This window comes from Puntigrus tetrazona, chromosome 7 (assembly GCF_018831695.1).
Source record: "Puntigrus tetrazona isolate hp1 chromosome 7, ASM1883169v1, whole genome shotgun sequence".
Classification (NCBI taxonomy): Eukaryota; Metazoa; Chordata; class Actinopteri; order Cypriniformes; family Cyprinidae; genus Puntigrus; species Puntigrus tetrazona.
The window spans coordinates 33,799,035-33,818,237 of NC_056705.1; the positions used below are offsets into that span (position 1 = coordinate 33,799,035).

Below are 19,203 nucleotides of genomic sequence, written 5' to 3' on the forward strand. Positions count from 1 at the left end.
ATAATAGTCGCACCTAAGACTAAAATCGCGATTAATTCTTGACTTTTGTATTGTAATAATTCAACATTAAATATTATATATAAGTATATTTTGAATATTTGTTTAATAGAATCATTTTTTATAAATGAAGGAAAGTGATGCCTCTATAAATGAAATGTTAAGGTTACAAAGTACAACTGATATGAATTGTGACAGTAGATTTGTGTAATACTTTTGATATTGTAAATATATTACAGTACTTTTGTAATAAAGCATCAGTAGGTGCTGACGTTCCCCAAGATTACAGCAGTAATGACTTTAATGACTTTACTTCCGAGATCGATGCTGTCAGAGATGATATTGTATGCAGTGTCCTACAGTTTCACATCAGAGAGTGAGCTATAGTTCCCCTGAGTAAAAATTACACTCATTCTCTATTATTGGAAAGAAAGTATTGTTAAATCATCTAAACCAGACCCTATTTTATCGAAACTATTAAAAGAGTGTCGTGGTTCTTTTCTTTGTCGCGGAGAATCAGACTCAGTCGAAGGGTTTTGATGCCAAAAGATAGATTTTATTAACAACAGAAATAAAGCGGAGTATCTTTCTGCAGATGAGACCTCCAGAGTGTTCTTCTGCTGTGTCTTTTATACAGATTTATAAGGCGTGTTCCATACCTTTACCACAATTGCCCTTATGTTTACAATAATGGACAGAAGGTGGCCAGCCACGGGTTATGATAAAGAAAGAAATCCTTTTACATGCTACCCATCCCCAACGCATGGTAAAGAAAGAGGCCTTTTACAGTTAACTCGTGTCGTGTGTCCACACACTTCAGGCTTCAGGCTTCCCCTTATGCCAGCATGTGACCGTGGCATGATTTTAATGGAGGAGACCCATGACATATACCTGAATAGTTTCACATTGATTACACTTGATAAATCCATATTTTGACTGAATAGAAATCTTCTACAAGAGCTGCTTTCAGAGGTCATAGACACTATTTTGAAAATGATTAATTCATCATTGTCATTAGGATATGTTCCCAAAACGTTGGCTGTAGTTAAGCCTCTCATTAAGAAACCACATCTTGACGTAGTTAATTTCAGACTGAATCTCCCTTAGTATACTCACAACTATATTCATTCTTAGAGAAAAATGGAATCTGTGAGGATCTCCAGTCAGGATTTAGACCGTACCATAATACTAGTGCTATTCATCATATTGTAAGTGAAATATGGAGTCCCTCAAGACTCAGTACTTGGGTGGTTACTTTTCACACTTTACATATTATCAGGAGTCATGGTATTAGCTTTCACTGCTGTGTTGATGATACTCAGCTCTATATTTCTTCATGGGCCGGTGATACACACCAAATTTGAAAACTAACAGAATGCATAGTAGATAGTCCTATGCTAAGTTCTGAAAAAATGGAGGTGCTAATTAACAGACCTAAAAGCCCCACATGTAGTAACCTAGAACACTGTATAACACTTGATGACTGCTCTGTTCATTCTTCTTTATCAGCATTAAGTGTACTGTTTGATAGCAATCTTTCCTTCAAAGTCCATGTTTCTAGCATCTGAGTGTTTTTCTATCTGAAAAATATATCCAAATTATCACCTATGCTCTCAACGTCAAATGCAGAAATGTTAATTCATGCGATTATGACCTCAAGGTTAGGTTATTGTAATGCTTTTTTGGGTGGTTGTTCTGCACAATAAACAACCTTCAGCTGGTCCAAAATACAGCAGCAAGAACAAGGAAGCATGACCATATTAGCCTGGTTCTGTCAACACTGCACTGGCTCATTTTCCAACACTGGATAGATTTTAAACTCTTGTTATTTACTTATAGAACCCCGAATGGTTTAGCTCCTCAATACTTGACCAACCTCTTATCACATTATAGTCCTGCACGTCATCTTCATTGTCAAAACTTTCTGATAATACCTAGAATATCACAATCGACTGTTGGCGGCAGATCCTTTTCCTATTCAAGTCAGGTCAAGCTTTATTGCCATTTCTGCTAAATATGTGGACCTATAGTGAAATGAGATGTCTCGCAGGACCACGGTGCTACATACTAGTTCCATATAGATAAACATACAACAGTTAACCATCTATACATGAAGTATAAATGTTATAATTACTATACCAAGTTGAGTACACATACACAAACTGAGACTGTACAAGAACCTTACATATATACTGTACGTGAGATTGTGCAGAATATATAATTGTACAAGTAATTGAGAGAAAATGGGAAGCAGCACATAGTGCGAAAAGATTTTGCAGTGCAATGCTCAGTAAACATTATTTTGTAGTACAGTACAGTGTACAGTGCTCAAGTAGACATGTGTTATATTATTGCGTCTTTGTAGTAGAGAGTGTTTATATAGTGTCTAGTGTGCATATAACTGAGTGCCTTACTACAGGTGGATTGTATAGCCCACTCACCTGTGTGTAGTACACTCAGAATAGCACTCAGAATCAGCAGTTATCAATGAATTGGGGGAGAGGGGGGCTGAGGTGTTCATGGTTTGAGAGGAGGACAGGGAGTTTGGAGTTTCTACCTGATGGTAGAAGCTGAAAGAGGTTGTGGGAGGGTTGGGTGGCGTCCTTCACGGTGCTGGAGGCCTTGCTGGAGCATTGTGCAAGGAAAATGTTCAGGATGGAGGGGAGAGGGGCACAGATGATCTGCGCGCAGTGTTCACTATCTGTTGTAGAGTCTTGTGGTCAGCTGCACTGGCGGCTGATGGCACTGTACAGCTCGCATGTTTGCACACAGGTGGGTGTAAACCGCAAAGATAACAATGGACATGAACTCCCATGGCAGATAGAACGGTTGACACTTCCCCAGCAAGTCTTACCAGACAAGTGATGAATCTAGCAGTTTAACCCATGCAGCTGAATGGCGGAGTACGGAATGTTGTCATTTAGCAATGTTTCAGTGAAAACAAACATACTTGCTGCATGCTGCGTAGATCGATTGAGTTTTGATGAAGTCCAGTTTGTTTTCCAGAAAGCAAATGTTTGAGCGCATGAGTGTTGTAAGAGTCCTGTGGGGTTAGCCCTTGTAATATCTTGTATACCTCCATGCTTCTTGCTTTCGATGCTGCCTTGTGTGGGTAGCACCAGTAGACAAGAGTTCTCAGGGTCCGACTTCAGCAGTAAACAAACACCTCATAGTTTCTCAGTAGTCGCCATTGAGAGTAGGGTAGGGTCCCTCGATCTCCACAATTATGGTTTCAGTCTACAGACCAAATCAAAAGTAGACTTTTAACCAAATTTGCTGATCTGCTGTACTCTCATCCTGGGGGATTTTAACATGCATATCGATAAAACAGACTATGGTCAGGGACTTTCTATCTCTTTTGGATTGTTGACCTAAAACAACTGGTGGACTGGCCCACCCATATCAAGGGTCATACTTTAATTTGGTCATTACCAATGGTTCATTTTTGTCACAGTTATCCATCTGGAAGACAACATTTCTTTGTTAAATTCAATCCTCTTTTCTGGTTTAGATTCATTTTCACCACTGAAATCCCGTTCTGTGGCCTTTGTACGCTCAGCTCCAAGATGCAGGCAGCTTGTTATAAGTTGGAGCGCAGGTGGTGTCTCTTTGGTCTTAGTGTACGCCATCAAGCTTGGAAGGAACACTTACACAATTACAAGGCAGAAATTGTATCTATTAGGTCTCAGTATTTTTCTCAAATTATTGCCATGCAGTAATCAATAAATCAAATCATTTTTATTTACATAGCACTTTTAACAATACAGATTGTGTCAAAGCGCTGAACAGTATCGAATAGAAGAACAGAGAGATAGTAATGTATAATGACAAGGCTAAACACATTATAAACGCTTAGAAATTAAGTTTACAATTAAATGCATACTCTGTATAATCAAATCAATTATAAACGCTAGAAATTAAGTGTTCAATTTTAATTTCAACTATGACAGCAATGTGTGTGTGTGTGTGTGTGTGTGTGCATGTGTCCAATTCCAGTGATGGTCCACAGGGCTCATCTAGATGTTCTGGTCTTCTCTTGGTGCTGATCCCCATCATCTATGAATAAGAAACAGACTAATATTAAAATAGATGCCATTCTTTCTTTTTTTTCGTAATTTAGATATGTTCTTAAGATGGAAAAACAGTTTTAGCATTATGAAATGAATCGTTATGCTGTTTTTATATTAACTATCATTGTTAGTTTCTCCGTTTGGTGTGTTTCTTTGGACAGTGAAGAAATATAGAGCTGAGTATCATGAGCATAACAGTGAAAGCTAACACCATGTCTCCTGATAATATGGTAACATGTAAATCATGAATAATAATGGATAGAACTGAGCCTAATACTCCTATTTCATTGTGATCAATTATACCTGATTTCTACAAAGAATGGCAGTTTTACATAATTTTTAGCCTATTCAAGGAAATGTGGTGATAATAATAAAAACATATGTTGCTAATAAGAACAGTATCATAAATGTATGGTCTAAATACTGACTGGAAATTTCATAGAGGCTTAACAACAGCCAACTTTCATGTTTTGGGGACATATCCTAATAATAATGATAAATTAATAATAGCTAAAATAGGATTTTTGACTTCTGGAAGAAGGTATTTTAATATTTTAGTTGGAACAGGGTGTAACATAATGTTGTAATATAACATAAATGTTGCTGGTTTAGATGATTTAACAATTGAATGAGTGTAATTTGTCCTCAGATCTATAAAATCATGACCTAGTTCATAAAATCATATACTACTGTAGCTGGTGGCTGATCTTGGGGAATATCAGCACCTACTGATGCTTCATTTTTCATTAGTCGGTGTATTGAATAAATACTTGGGATTATGTTTGTTTTCTTTTAAAAAAGATGAATCATAATCAGATCTTTCTGTACGATAGTGTACTTTTCCACCAGGCTATAAGAAATATTTCTAGTTTTGTTTTCCTCCAGCTGCACTCCATTTTCTGGGCTGCTCTCTTTAGGATGCGAATGTGCTCATTATACCACAGAGTAGACAGAAATTGAGATACATCAAGATTACTTACAAAGCAGTCTTTTGTGGTCAAAGTGATGATTATACCATACTTGTAACAAGGTGCAAAGTTAACAGTTTAATAACTATATTGAATTCAAACAAGGTTAGATAATGATCTGAAATACCATCATTTTGCTGATATCTGCACCCAGTACTAACTCAGTTGGAAAATGAGCAAATTCTTTAATAAAATCTGTGTGGTGCCCTCCATAGGCCTGATGGCCTGCATACAGTAGCCAGTAAAAACATCACAAATGATTTATCACTAGCATTTGGTCCTCTAGATAATGTACCATTAATTCAAATGAGTTAAGCCCTGAGAAGGTACTGATAATATTGTTCTAAATTGCAGCAACACCTTCCTCTTTACGTTTCTGACAATGCTAATTTTTATAGCAGTAATCTTGGTGGGGAAAACTAAAGTAACGTATTTGTCTGATTTGATCCAGGTTTTTTTCAAACAAAGCAAATCTAGATTAAGATCATTAAATAATTTATATAAAGTGCTTTCAGAAAGGGAGCCAAGTTTTATCATTTGCATCTCTGTATTATAATGTTGTTATTTGTTCAACAGTAATTAAATTGTTGCTCTTAATTTGGTTTGGATGTTTTGTACTGTATTTTCGAGTCTTGGGAAAAGACAGTGTCTCTATCGTGTGATATCTAGGTGAAAGAGTCTCCATGTGCTGAGAATTAACTGCCTTCTGTGAATGTGAGGCGGCTAATATATGTAATAGTAATTATGAAAGAAACCCTTAGTACCGCCAATGTGTCTGTTTCTACAGACCTTTGTAACAGATTTCTTGACTATTTCAGTGCTAAGATTGACAATGCCCGCAAATGCATTACTTCAGTCACACCTGTCTTTTCCTGTTACGTCTCTCACATCTCTGACACACCTGTCTAAATTTTCCTCTGTAGATTTGTCTTCTCTATGTAAGAATGTTTTGTCCCTCTAATGAAAGTAGTCATCTCCATTATTGTTCCTATTCCCACTAAAGCTGTTTCAATCATGTTTTGCCTCATTAGGCCCTGTTGTTCTTAATATAATAAATGATTCATTGTGCTGTGAAGTGGTGCCAGTTGCTTTGAAAATCGCTGCTGTAAGCCCTGTCCCTAAAAAGAACTTCTGATGATTTTGATGATCTTAACTTTAAACCCTAGTTGATCATGCTGTCTTACTTACTCAGAAACTGTATTTGGTGTTACTGGCATTGTTTTAAATTGGTTCAAATCTTACCTTCTAGAACGGAGACAATTTGTTCCCCTGGGTGGATGTTGTTTTAAAATCCTTTGAGTTATTTTTGATGTCCCACAGGGTTCCCTTTTTAGTATGTACATATTTCCTCTTGATCAGCTTCTTAGATACTTTGGTCTTGAGTTTCATTTTTATGCAGACAACACACAGATTTACATTCACACTAAACCTGGTAATACCACAGCGAAGGGGATTATAGCATTTCAGATAAAAAAATGTCCTACCAGTGATAAGACTAATAGTGATAAGAGTTAATGCCCTTTCTCTGAAAACTTGATAAACACTTTTGTTTTCTGCCGTATTGATTACTGCAATGCTTTGCTTGAAGGGGTTTCTAAAAACCACCTTAAGTAAGCTTCAGTCAGTTCAAAAGGCAGCCGGTAAAAAGGACCAGAACAAATGAACATATCTCTCCAGTCTTTATTGTATTATTGAGTTATTGTATTGGCTTCCTGTCTAGTTTCAGATTGATTTTAAGATTATCATGCTGACCTATAAGGCTTTGCAACTGTTTATACTCCAAGTCGAGATCTCAGTTGCTCTGATTCTTTTAGTGATACCACCTAGTAATTTACGATCTATGGGGGATCGGGCCTTTTCCGCCTGTGCACCTACGCTCTGGAATTTTCTTCACTTTTGAGAACAGACTCTTGAATCTTTTAGTGTTTTCAAATCTGCTCTTAAAACATTTTTTTAATAGAATAAAGTGATTTATTTTGTGTTTTAGGTCTGATGTTTATTTTCCTATTTAATTGTTCTTATTGTAATTAAGATCAGTCTGGTATCCAGTACGAGGGATGCACACCACATGCACGGGAACTCTAGGTATGGTGGTTGCCACGTTGATGTCTTCAGAGGTGGAGATGGCACACGCTGCAGCTCTAGGTATGGTGGCGTTGATGTCAGAAAGTATTGCAGGACCTCCATAGGCGAGTAAAAGTATTGCAGGACCTCCCGTGTTGGAGTTTCCAGCAATGCCTGTCATGTTACGGTCGAAGGAACAGTTGCTGAACTCTCCTCGCATCCTGATGGTGCTACCTCCAGAATTGGTGGCGTCCGCTGAAGAACCTCTAGAGATGACAGTGGTATCCAGTAATGAACTTGTCAAGATTAAAATGGCCGTCTGTGAACTCTTGTTTCTTTCTGTCACATCACGTCACGGCTAAGGAGGCTGTCAATGATTTCTCTGAAACTCTTTTTCACCAGTTTCTGTCAACGAGTCTGAGTATGAACTGTCAATCCATCCAGAATCACAGTTGAAGTTGAAGGACCTGATTATGAACAGTTTGTCTATCCAGCTTCAATCACTGAGTTTGCTGCCTTGTCCAACACAAAAGCCTTGCTCTAGTTTCCTGCTCTGTCTGCTCTGCTTCGGTTCCCAGTCGTCTTGTCTTTTCTATTACTGTTTGCTGTGTGTGGACACATCTTCAAATAAAGCCTTTGAAATAGATCCGCACACCTCCTATCTCTTCGATCTCGTAACAGGTATCTTAGTACAATGGTAGGTATAGGGAGAGTTTTTAATATTATTCATGTATTGTTGGATTTATTATTTCTGGATTCAACATATCGTTATTGTAAATGTTCTTTGAGTCCAAGATATATTTGCTCTTCAGGATAATAATTTTCTTTTCAGTGCCAGACATTTTAAACATTTAGTGTATGTATTAAGTCATGAATTTAACAAATAAAACTCTATTCTTTGAGATTGCTTAACAAACGTATAAATGAGAAAGATGCCCAAGATCATACTGTTAATTTGTTTTATTGTTTCTTTCATTCGCTTTTTCACAAGATCCTTATTTATCCAGTTCAGTTACCAGGTATTACATTAAATAACATGAAAAGGTTTGTTTGAAGACTTCACAATTCTATTTAATTATATCAATTCCTCCACTTCTCACTCCAAATCATGTCCTTTTCTCTACCCAGCTGCACGGAAGAATTAAATATTGTAGCACCTTAGAGAGATAATCTATTCAAAAACAGAGCATGTGAACACAAGTTTCTTACAAAAAGGAAAAAAACCTAAATCAACAACACAGAAGTTCTGATAGTTAAGGTTTTGGCAACAAATATCTAACCAATCTAAGATGATTGTTTTCTATAGCACTACCTGTACAAACTTTTCCAGTTTATTTAGTCTAGTTTGGATTGTAAACACTGAAGCAACAAAGGTAATCATAGTGCATACTGAAATGTAAAAAAATATATCCTAACAAAGAACGTTACAAGTAATTTTCTGTCCATACCTTCTGCCTGTTGAGACAAAGTCACACCCATATTTGATGGGCCATCTGTATGAGGATATAATCTATATTTTGGACATAGGATACTCAATCACAAATCTAGAAACTGATCAGTGGACAAAATGTTCTGTTGCTTTTCACAGTCTCGGATGGTTTGAACCCCAAAAAAATATTTAAATAAAAACATGGGTGTGATATTATAACTTGTTGCTTTATCACGTTTCACCTTGTTAGAATATGGTGTTGGTATGCATTTTAAAAATACAGTTCAAAAATACAGGATTTTTGACTTTGTAAAACCTAGGTTGTTAAACATAAGAACACCGATATGATATCTAGATATTGTCATGACAGTAGTTTTCACAAATACTAAACTGATAGAACCCTTAAAGATTTATATTAATGTATTTATATTGTATTTTAATGACAATGTTTCTTCTGCTTATACCAAATCAATGTGAATGTGTGTGTGTGTGTGTGTGTGGGGTGGGAGGTTGTACATGACAGTTTCATCTCTTCATAGCTAGTCTGCAATTTTACTGTCAATTGTAACAGTACCTTAACCATTCTGATAAAGAATGTAAGATATATCAATATTAATCCCTTATCTTATCAAAGAAGATAAATGAAAAAAAAGTGAAGATCTAGAATTTTCAGGATGGTTTACCGTAGTATCTCTGTAATTACACAAATGACTTATTCAGTCCAAATCCCTCTAGGTATAGATAATTGTTTGTTAAACCAGATCCCAGTTCAGAGCCGGCCCAAGCGAACTAAGTGGACTAAGTAAGAGTAGCCTACATGAAATGACAAATTGTTTTATATTGTTTATTTTATGTCAGTGGACAGTGGTATTTATATGAAAGCACAATATTAAATAAATAAATAAATAATCTATACATATCATTTTATTATTTCCATAGCAGCTTGACCATGTTGAGAATTTGCACTGAACGCTGCCGTGTGGTTCTGCCGGATTAACATTACGCAAATGTACCTATTTCTCCCAAAAAAAAAAAAAAAAAAAAAGTAAGTGGCCAGTTAGCTGGGACGAAGACGGATACTGTTAAGACAACTTAATTGTAACCTACACATTGTGTATTTGATAGGAATAAAACACGTCGTCCATAACTGAAAGTATTGTTAGTGCTATTTTCCATAGAAATCAGTGTATAGCTTATTTGACTAACTGAATGTATTTTTTAAGTATATTTAAATGTCTGAAACCTAAAGTATAATTAATTCGACTGAAAACACTGAACAGATATGATATGTTAAAAGCACTGAGCTCATCTTTCGTTCTTTTTTTCTCTTTCTTAAGCAAGTCAAAGAGTTCAAATCCGTCGTGTTTTAGGGTGGAAGAGGAACAAATTCAACATGGGTGCGTTTCTCAAAACCATTCTTAGCTAACTATGGTTGTTATTTCCATTGAATTCTATTGGGTGACGGAACTTGCGAGCTGCTTTTAGGAAATGCACCCCTGGCCAGTTCAGATCAGACCACTCCAAGTTTGTAAATGACTATATAACAGGTGTTAGAAATTCTTTTTTGGGCCATCTAAATGAACATTTGTAAATTAACTTGTTTTTACAAGTAATTAGAAACAATAACTGTAAAAAAAAACTTCATTTCATTTCATTTCATCAGAAACATACAACATACAAGTTTAGGTAATTAGCATAGCCAAAGTAGGGTATCTTTTTTTTTTGGTTCATGTTTAAGAATTAAAACATCAGCAACATCTCAATAACATTTCACTTAGTTCTTGTCTTGCGTTTAATTTTTTTTCCTATGCATATATTTTTGTAATAAAAAGTTCTGTTTCAGAAACTGATAACAGCTTAACATTATTAACTTAAAATAATTAAAAAATTGGACTTGTAATAAAAGTCGAACAACTTTGATTAATATTTATGTTGTTAAAATAACATTAACATTTTCTTCTGTAAATGTATTGTCTGCTGGTTTATTTAGCTACTTTGGAGCACACCACATTAAGAGTGCTATTTAATATGTTATGGCTTTTAATGTTAAAGTGTAAATTAAAACCTGACCACTCTTGTAAGTTTGCAAATGTTACAATTAAAAGGCACAAACAACCAGCCATATTGGCGGCACAGAAGGGCGCCCAAATTCTGCTTAGGGCCCCATGAAGGCTTGGGCCGGCCCTGTCCCAGTTGGTGATTTATGATTACCCATAACACCGGGGTACCCATTGGTTCAGATTCCCTTTGAAGATTGTAGTCATCCCAACCTTGTGAAAAACACAGCTGGAAAAGGTTCTACTAAGAATATATACTGCAACTAATAATTGTTAAATTAATTAGTATTTAATGTTTTCAGTTTTCTTTTTGATCATAAACTGATGCAGAAACATTTGTTAAATAACTGATTGCTATTTTGTTGTTGTTTTTTTAGTGGTGTCTTTCTACTCATCTTTCTCTACTATAATTTCTCCATGAAGTACTCTCCTCCTCTGACGTAGCATGTGGAAGTACAGCTGAGGAAACACTAAGAGAAAGAGACAAAAAAAGCATTAACCATTAAACCATTAAATTCAGCCCCAATTTCCAAAGCTTTAATTCCATCTCACAAGTTATTACACAATAAACTTAACCTATTGCAAAAAGCAATAATAATAGAGAAAATATATATCCTGTTGTGATTCTGATCTGGGTTCATCTGTTAAATTATCTGGTCGGGCAAAGCAGAGAAAGGGGAGGTAACCTTTCCCCGTATGACGACATCCAGGGAAGATTTCAGCTGGGGCTTAAAGCAGTATACCTAGGGCTTGGTTTACACTTATCTCCATTTCTAGCCACTTGGGACCATTTGCAGGCTAGGGGAAGTTAAAAACCCTCAAAGGGAAATTTTCATGCCATGGGACCTTTAAAAGCTTTGTGGATGTGGCTGTGCGTGAGACTGAATGGAACGCGGAAAGCGAAGTGATTGTGGGTAACAGTTGTTGTCATGACCGATTTATTTTAGAACCAGCCCGTATCAAAATAATTTGCAGGCGTGGGCCAGATATTATTGCTGGCAGGCATTTATATATGACGCTAGGAAAATTTGCATTTCAAATTTTACTGGTTTAAGGGGTTATCATTTGACATAAAAAAGTTGTCGGTTGAACCATTAATATTGTATTTTAATTTATTAGCCATGTGCTTAACATTTTTGGTAACGAAGTAGTAAAAGAGATATTAGTAGTGATCTACACAGGAAAGATGCCAGTGTCTGTTGGCATTACTATACTGATAGACAGACAGTCTGCATCTATTGATGTGTGGGGTACACTGAATAAGAAGAGTCTGGTTGACTTGTGTTAAGATTTGAAATTTCAAGATGAAATACAATGATAAAGTTGTTTTAATACTTAAAAAAAAAGACATGGTTTCATGCTGTGAAATTACAATCAAATTTGTGTCAAGTTTTAGTTTTCTTGTTCAAGTACCAAATCAAATATAGCCGCACAATAAAAAAAAATATATATATATAGATTTTTTTGAAACAGCAAAACCTTTTCACTTCTTTTCAGATAGTGAAAAAGCATTTGATTGTGTGGGAAGTTTCAGACAATTTGCCAAAAGTTATAAATGATGGATCCCTAAAACAACGGTCAAAGGTCAGATGCATAAAACAAATGACTTTACTCCTGAATGTGTGTAAAATATACAGTCAATTAGTTTTTAAGCTGTAAATTTAAAATTAGTCCTATAGAGGGTTTTTGGCAACTTTTAGATGACCTTACAGATTTTATTCTAAAAACTTTTAAAATATATAATAACATTAAACTGTTATTAAGATATTTCATCTAAGCAAAGCAATGCTTTTTTTAGGTATCACGATCAAAGGCAGCCTTTAAAATTATATATATAAACTTCACTTCACTGAATATTCTAATGATTTTGGCATAAAAGAAAAAAATATCTAATTTTGAGCCATGCAATGTATTTGTCAATATTGCCACAAAATCACCTGTGGAAATTTATATGTAGTATCCACCTTTGGATAAGTAAGCCTATGGGTGAGGCTTCTGGTTGCACTTCAAACCAGTGTGTTCATAATTAAGACAATACATTAAGATTACATGATAAGACAAACCAATGTCCAATATCAAGCAGCAAAACAAAATGTTTTGTACAGCTAAAAAAACGTAGTATAGAATCTACAAATGGCGGCGCCCATTTTAACTAACTAGACAAAACAGTTTGGGATGTCAGTGTGTCCATTTTATACTTACACCGCTCTATTAACTGTACGTCAATTTATTCCTTCCAACAGTAGCAGGGTTAACATGAAAGACTGATTTAGCTGGTCTTTTGACAGAAAAGTAGCAACCCCAATAACGAAATAGTAACATGCAAGTAGAAGTTTTATTAAAAGTTGAGCTCTTACATGGGATGTAGGACAGCATGACGATGATCAAGAAGTAGTAATAGTCAAAGGACACATTGTATTTGTTGGGAAGCCTCAGGGAATACATGCCAGATCTCCGCACATAAGGTAAGGAGGCATGTATAGTCAGCAGCTCTCCGATTACTCCCAAGGGGTACATGACAATAAACATGTTATACCTGAAGAAGATAGAAGAAAAGACAAAGAAAAGAAATAAATGAGACTCAGCTTGACATGAGAAGTCTACCTTTTGGAAAAAGGTTTGTCGGTATCACTGGAGGGGTGGGGTTAGTGCTATAAACACATGCAATGTGTGTCATTCATAATTGAAGCAGAATGACACCTTACGATGTAGAATATATATTTCTGGCTTATTGTGTGGTTAGAAGTCACATAAGATAACAGAAGTAAAGCATTTTCAATATTCAGAGGATGTTGTTTAGTAGGTTATAATGTTGTTTTGTTGGACAATAGGTTTAATTCAATTCAATTTAATTCAAATGCATATTATAAGTGAGAGGAATGCATAGACTCACAGACGCAACACAACCAGAACCAGTTTGGAGAAAAAAAACTGAAAAAACACACATAAATTTAAACGTAACACTGAAAAAAGAAAAATAGTTGTTTGATTTGAGTACTGCATTTGGACAAAGGTGTAACCAGGCTTTTGCATAGAGTGATAAATCATACCAATGTACTTTGAGCTCAAAATGGTAGTTAAATAAATGTTTAATTGCTACCAAAATCTGATTGTTACCAAAAACAGATTATTATTATGTATATATTACTATAAACGCTGCAAAGAACAGAGAGTGCATGGTAGAAGGGAGAGGACATTTGGGCAGCTATGTCAAGTTCAATACCTGCATAGGAGACCTCCTGAGAGGTCAGCAGGGGGTGCTCACCCTGTGGTCTGTGTGGGTCCTAACGCCCTAGTATAGTGACGGGGAAACTAAACTTTCAAAGAGCACCGTTTTTAGTAAGATGTTAAACAGAGGTCCTGACTCTCTGTGGTCATTAAAAATCCAAGGTTGTCTTTCGAAAAGAGTAGAGGCGTAACATCGGCATTCTGGACAAATTAGCCCATTGGCCTATGACCATCATCGCCACATAACAATCTCTATATCTACTGATTGGTTTCATCACTCAGTCTCCTCTACACCAGTAAACCGGTGTGTTGTGGGCATTCTGGAGCACTATGGCTGCCGTTGCATCTTCCAGGTGGATGTTGTAAACTGGTGGTGGATGAGGAGAGAACTTCAAACCCTCAACTCGGAGTTACACAATATTGCTCCAATATTTGGGCTACATAGTCTTTACATATGACAAAGACACATTGATCTTAACTGTATGACCAAAAATGATGGAGTATTTTAAGAGCAAGTAACCACACCTGTAAAAAACCTGAAATTTTACTTTTGGTATACTACATTGGTATACATAAAGATAGCTAAATTGGATCAACTAATCTTATACTTTATGCACTTTAATTGTGTGGAAGTAGTGCTTAAGTATATCCAAATATACTTTTGAATATCTTGCATTTAAGACCAATATCATTCAAAGATCATATGGTCCTCAACAACACGGACAAAATACATTTTAAGCTTAATATTAAGAAATGTGTACTCCAAAGTTAGTTATAAATTTGTATGTCTCTAAGTCTCAAGCAATATGTCAGTACATGTTAAAAGATTAAAACATACCTAGTATGAATAATACATATTTTTTTTCTCCTAGGGTCTGAATAGGTTCTGAAGAACCAAAGAGGATCTAGGATTGACTAGGTGTGTGATTGCCTCGAGCTGCTATTCTGAGAGGTTTGTGTTCGTTGCTCTGTGTAGATTCACTTTTCTGTTTATCACTCCGTTATTTAAAGCGATCTAATGTAAATGGCTTCTCCTTGCACTGTCACCTCCTGGGGTGGTGCCACTCTTCTGTCTAGAAATATGGCATATAGTCTTAGAGCTCGTACTAACTTGACTAAATGGGGCCGAGGTCAGAAAGCAGACAGACTGCCTAAACTGACGTCTGCCAGCCACGTCGTGTCAAAGAAAGGCAGATCATTTTCAGCACATAGTGACTCTTTCACCTACATATCGCACTATAGAGACTGTGTATCTTCCCACAAAATTAAAAGCAACAACTTCATGTTCAATGTATAAAAACTATTTATAAAACAGGGAAGCAAATGATAAAACTTGGCTTACTGAATATCAGGTCATTATCTAGCATCTAAAACAGAACGAGAGGCATTTACAGTACAGTATCATATAGAAAAGTATTAAAAACTGCTAGATCTGATTATTTTTCATCTCTTTTAGAAGAAAACAAACATAATCCCTGGTATTTTTTCAATGCAGTGACTAAATTGACAAAAAATAAAGCATTGCTTTACTGCTGACATTCTCCAAGATCACAGCAGTAATGACTTTTATGAATTACTTCAAGATTGATACTATTAGAGATCAAATTGAAACCAGCTTTAAAGTGAACATCAGTAGAACATCAGTAGAATATATATACTGTATGGACTAACAGTCACATTTGCCATTCCAAACATATTAGAAACAAACCCAAAAACCATTTAAAAGCCAAATTAAAGTCATTACTTTAAAGGTGGCCATGTTTAAAGAGTTTGGTCTGAATGATCAGTTTCACACGGAGATTGCTGATCCTTCTCCCTTCTAACAATTACAATAGGGTTTTAGTGCTATATCCTCTTGCAACAGAACCAGCTGGATGGCAAAAAAAGTACTAGCAGTATCTGGAATCAAATAATAACTTTAGATTTACTAATACTTCTACTACTACAAAATTTGCAGAAAGCAAATTAAAATAGCTGTGTGGATCATAGGGCTATTCTATTAGTGGAAAATTGCAAAGGTACTGCAAAACAAGCTATAACTTAATTTACTACCACATTGTAAATAATATCTTACTTTTTGCTGAAAAAAAACGACTTGTTGAAACCACACCATGCAGTTCAAACCAAGCCATGCCACTCTGCTGTTGGGATATTTCATTTAGACACATGCCACATTTGTACCTGGCCCACTTGATGAAGTATGGCAGATGATTGAGCAAGTTGAAAGTGTAGAAAGAGTAGCGAGTGATCTCTGTAATCGTCCAAACTACTACGAACAAGATCACGCTTTCCTCGTTCTGAATCTTAGCGCATGTTTCGAATGAAAGAAAAAAAAAGTTAAACGTGTACGCCAATTTAGAGATTGCACGCAGGTTAACAGTGAACAGTTTCCATGATTCACACTGACCTGTCTGATGCTGTTTGTAACGAACCAAACCATGTATATCCGAGAACATACTTGGACCCCGGTCACAATTACAGATGTCCGCACAATTCCTTTAGCACACCAAAAATAACACCTGGAAATCTCTTTATACATCTGCAATTATATGCTTATTAACTTCAAAATTCAGTACATACCAATAGCACAGTGTCCAACCTGAAATAAAAACAGAATTAATGAGCTAAGGACATTTACTTTATAAAATTGAATGAGCACAAGAAATTAAGACAGATTTAGAACACAGATGTAAAAGTCCTATAAATGATTAAATATCATTAATAATATTTTAGCCAATTTGCCTTGCAATATTGCGTTTGGTTGACAGTTCTGAATAACGAGTGAAAAACATACCATACTACATAACCAGCATGAATATGTAATATTGAATGTGAGGCTCTGATGAGATTATGGTCACCTTTTGATCATTCCATAGGTTTAGAACGCACTAACAGTACAACTGGAAGTAAACAGTCTGTCTTCTATATCTACTTCTATATATGCCTAGGCTGACTCAGAGGTAAGGTTACAATGCTTGAATGACACGCACCATCTAATGGTCACACTTAACATAACACTTACATTCACTGCAGTGAACTAGCGGGACCACACAAATCACTGGATAGGCAATTCACTGTTCAACCATTTACAGTGAGTCGAGTGTTTCTACGCACAGATTCATTTATGTAAAACTTCCCCAGAGTTCACAATGAATGGTAAATAGCATTCACAGGTAAGCATAACTATGCACTGCTCTCTTTAGATGGCAGAAGACCCTTAAGAACACTCTTAAGGGTGTATAGCACTACTTTCTCAAATATGGCTATTTACAATTACCCACAAAAAATCTACTGCACCTTTATTTTTGAAGAATCTAAAGTTTCAAAGAATCTCAACTAGGATAACAAAAAAGAAAAAAGAAAGAAAAGAAACAAAGTGTTGAATATTTTGGCTATCAAGCTAACATTGTGTCTGTGAGAAAGCATTTCATTTGAATGTTAACTTGAGCAACCATATATATATATATATATAGCTATTTTATATTTATAGTAAAAAAAAAAAGTCTCTGTGTCAAATTTATTTACATTTATTTATATGTCTGCCTTTTGTGTGGGGCTTGGTAAATGCACATTTTAATAAAAGCACAACATTTCTTAATGGGTTTTTCTGAAAAGAAAAAAAGGAAAATGAACAATGAGGATGAACCTCTCAAGATTTCATTGATCATAAAGACCCTTTGTGTGAGAGAGAAGTTTTTTTTTTTTTTAAGTACTGTCACTTTCTGTGCAAAAAATGCAGTATGGGTATTATATAGTAATGCATATTATTTGAATATGTGTGGAAGAGTGAGGAATTCCAACATTAATAAAATAACTTGCTAAATAAATAGAATGTTCTTCCTTTACCCAAGTGACTACAAGCTAATACGTTTGAGAAGATCACGTGACTGATTTTTTTTTTTTTTTTAATTCAGAAATTAAGACCACTTATGGTTACCTGAGAGTAAATCATTCAACAACTATTAATAAAAGTTAAAAAAGCAAATCACAAGAGAAGGTTTTTGTTTTTCTCCAAGGTGGTGTCCATTAACCAATACATGAAATGATTCTGCAAAATTGGAGTAAAATAAAGCTCACGTTTATATCACAATGATGAGGGCAGCTGATCTTACCTCTAGTAGTGCAAATGTCTGGAAAAATTTAAGTGTCCTGGCTATATTTCTGTACAAGCCTCTATGGGTGCCTTTCTGAAGATAATAGCGGACCATGGCGACAGCCAAAACAAGCCACCTGCAATGAAATGAATTAAATAAATACATAACGCCCAAACTAATTAAAGCCTACGATACAAGGCTGCGTTTTTCGCCTTCATCCGCACTTTTAAGCACGAAAGGAAACGCACAGGATAATAAATAAATACATTGGTCGACGCTTCTTTTTCAGAAGAACGTGCTCTATTAAGTCCACGTAAGTAATGGTGAATTGAAGCGGGTTCGCCGCACTTTATTCGTTTTTTTAGTTTGTTTGTCGAGCATTTCGCCATGCCTGAGCAGAGTTTCGGTGTCAGCGCTAAACATATCACTGCGACAGTTGAGGAGAAGGGGACGACACGTGCGGTACAGTCAACCGTATTAGGAAAGGCTGAGCACGCTTCGGTAGCTCTGAAGAATATTCCGGTTACTTTGTAGCAGCTGACCCTTTATAAATAAAAACGAACGAGTACGTACTCGCGCTTTGAGCGTTAAGCGCCATAGCCTATCTCGAAGCTTTAAAAGTTGTCCTCGGTAACCTAACAATCGAACGGTTTAAAGTGGTCACACACACTATAAACAGACACACGGCTGCATTCAGCCAGTACATTAAATAAACGCAGTTGAACGCGGCGAGTACCCAGCTGTCATGGCGATATTGTAGAACGTGAGCCATGCCGTTGCGATGGCGCCTTTCGTCCGCTTCTTGTTGTTGGTTTCTTTCTCCTCAACAGTTCCGTCCTCCTCGCCAGACGCCATGGTACCGGGTACAGACTGCAAAAGTCACAAAAACATTGCGCCAGCACAGCTGTCGACGGGGGCTGGTCATCCTTCCGCGGGACCCCTGTGGAGGAGTCATTGGCTACTTCACGAGTGTCAGAACATGAACCTACAAAAAGTAAGGATTCATTTAATCACTAAAATACAATAAATCAAATCTAAAAATACATACATGAGCGCAATTTTTCTTTGTTTTACGTTTTTCTATGCTTTGACCAGAAAACACAGCAACGTTGCAAAAACGTTTTTTTTACGTTGTAAGGGTGATAACGTTTTCCCTACGTATTTAATATTACAAATGTCTTTATCACGTTCGTCTACTTCCAACGTTCAAAAAACGTATTTATCACGTCCAAACATATTGCCAGCAAAATGTTTTTCTTTAGAATGTTAAATCTGAATATTCACCTTATTACCAGC

At 36.0% G+C, this 19,203-nt stretch overlaps 2 protein-coding genes across 2 annotated transcripts in view; one reads left to right on the top strand and one right to left on the bottom strand.

The window, feature by feature from the left end:
* Positions 1–8,044: 8,044 nt before the first annotated feature.
* On the bottom strand, positions 8,045–18,876 carry hacd1 (3-hydroxyacyl-CoA dehydratase 1). The gene is made up of 7 exons (XM_043245037.1): positions 18,644–18,876; positions 17,926–18,043; positions 16,394–16,412; positions 16,221–16,309; positions 15,995–16,116; positions 12,943–13,121; positions 8,045–11,055 (listed from the first exon to the last, which is right to left on the bottom strand). The coding sequence occupies exons 1-7, from the start codon at positions 18,760–18,762 to the stop codon at positions 10,973–10,975; spliced, it is 729 nt and encodes a 242-aa protein (XP_043100972.1). The 5' UTR covers positions 18,763–18,876; the 3' UTR covers positions 8,045–10,972.
* LOC122349108 (transmembrane protein 236) overlaps positions 18,767–19,203 on the top strand; it is a 28,517-nt gene continuing 28,080 nt past the window's right edge. The window contains 1 exon segment of the mRNA XM_043245038.1: positions 18,767–18,901. The gene's annotated coding sequence lies outside the window, so the exon portion shown is untranslated.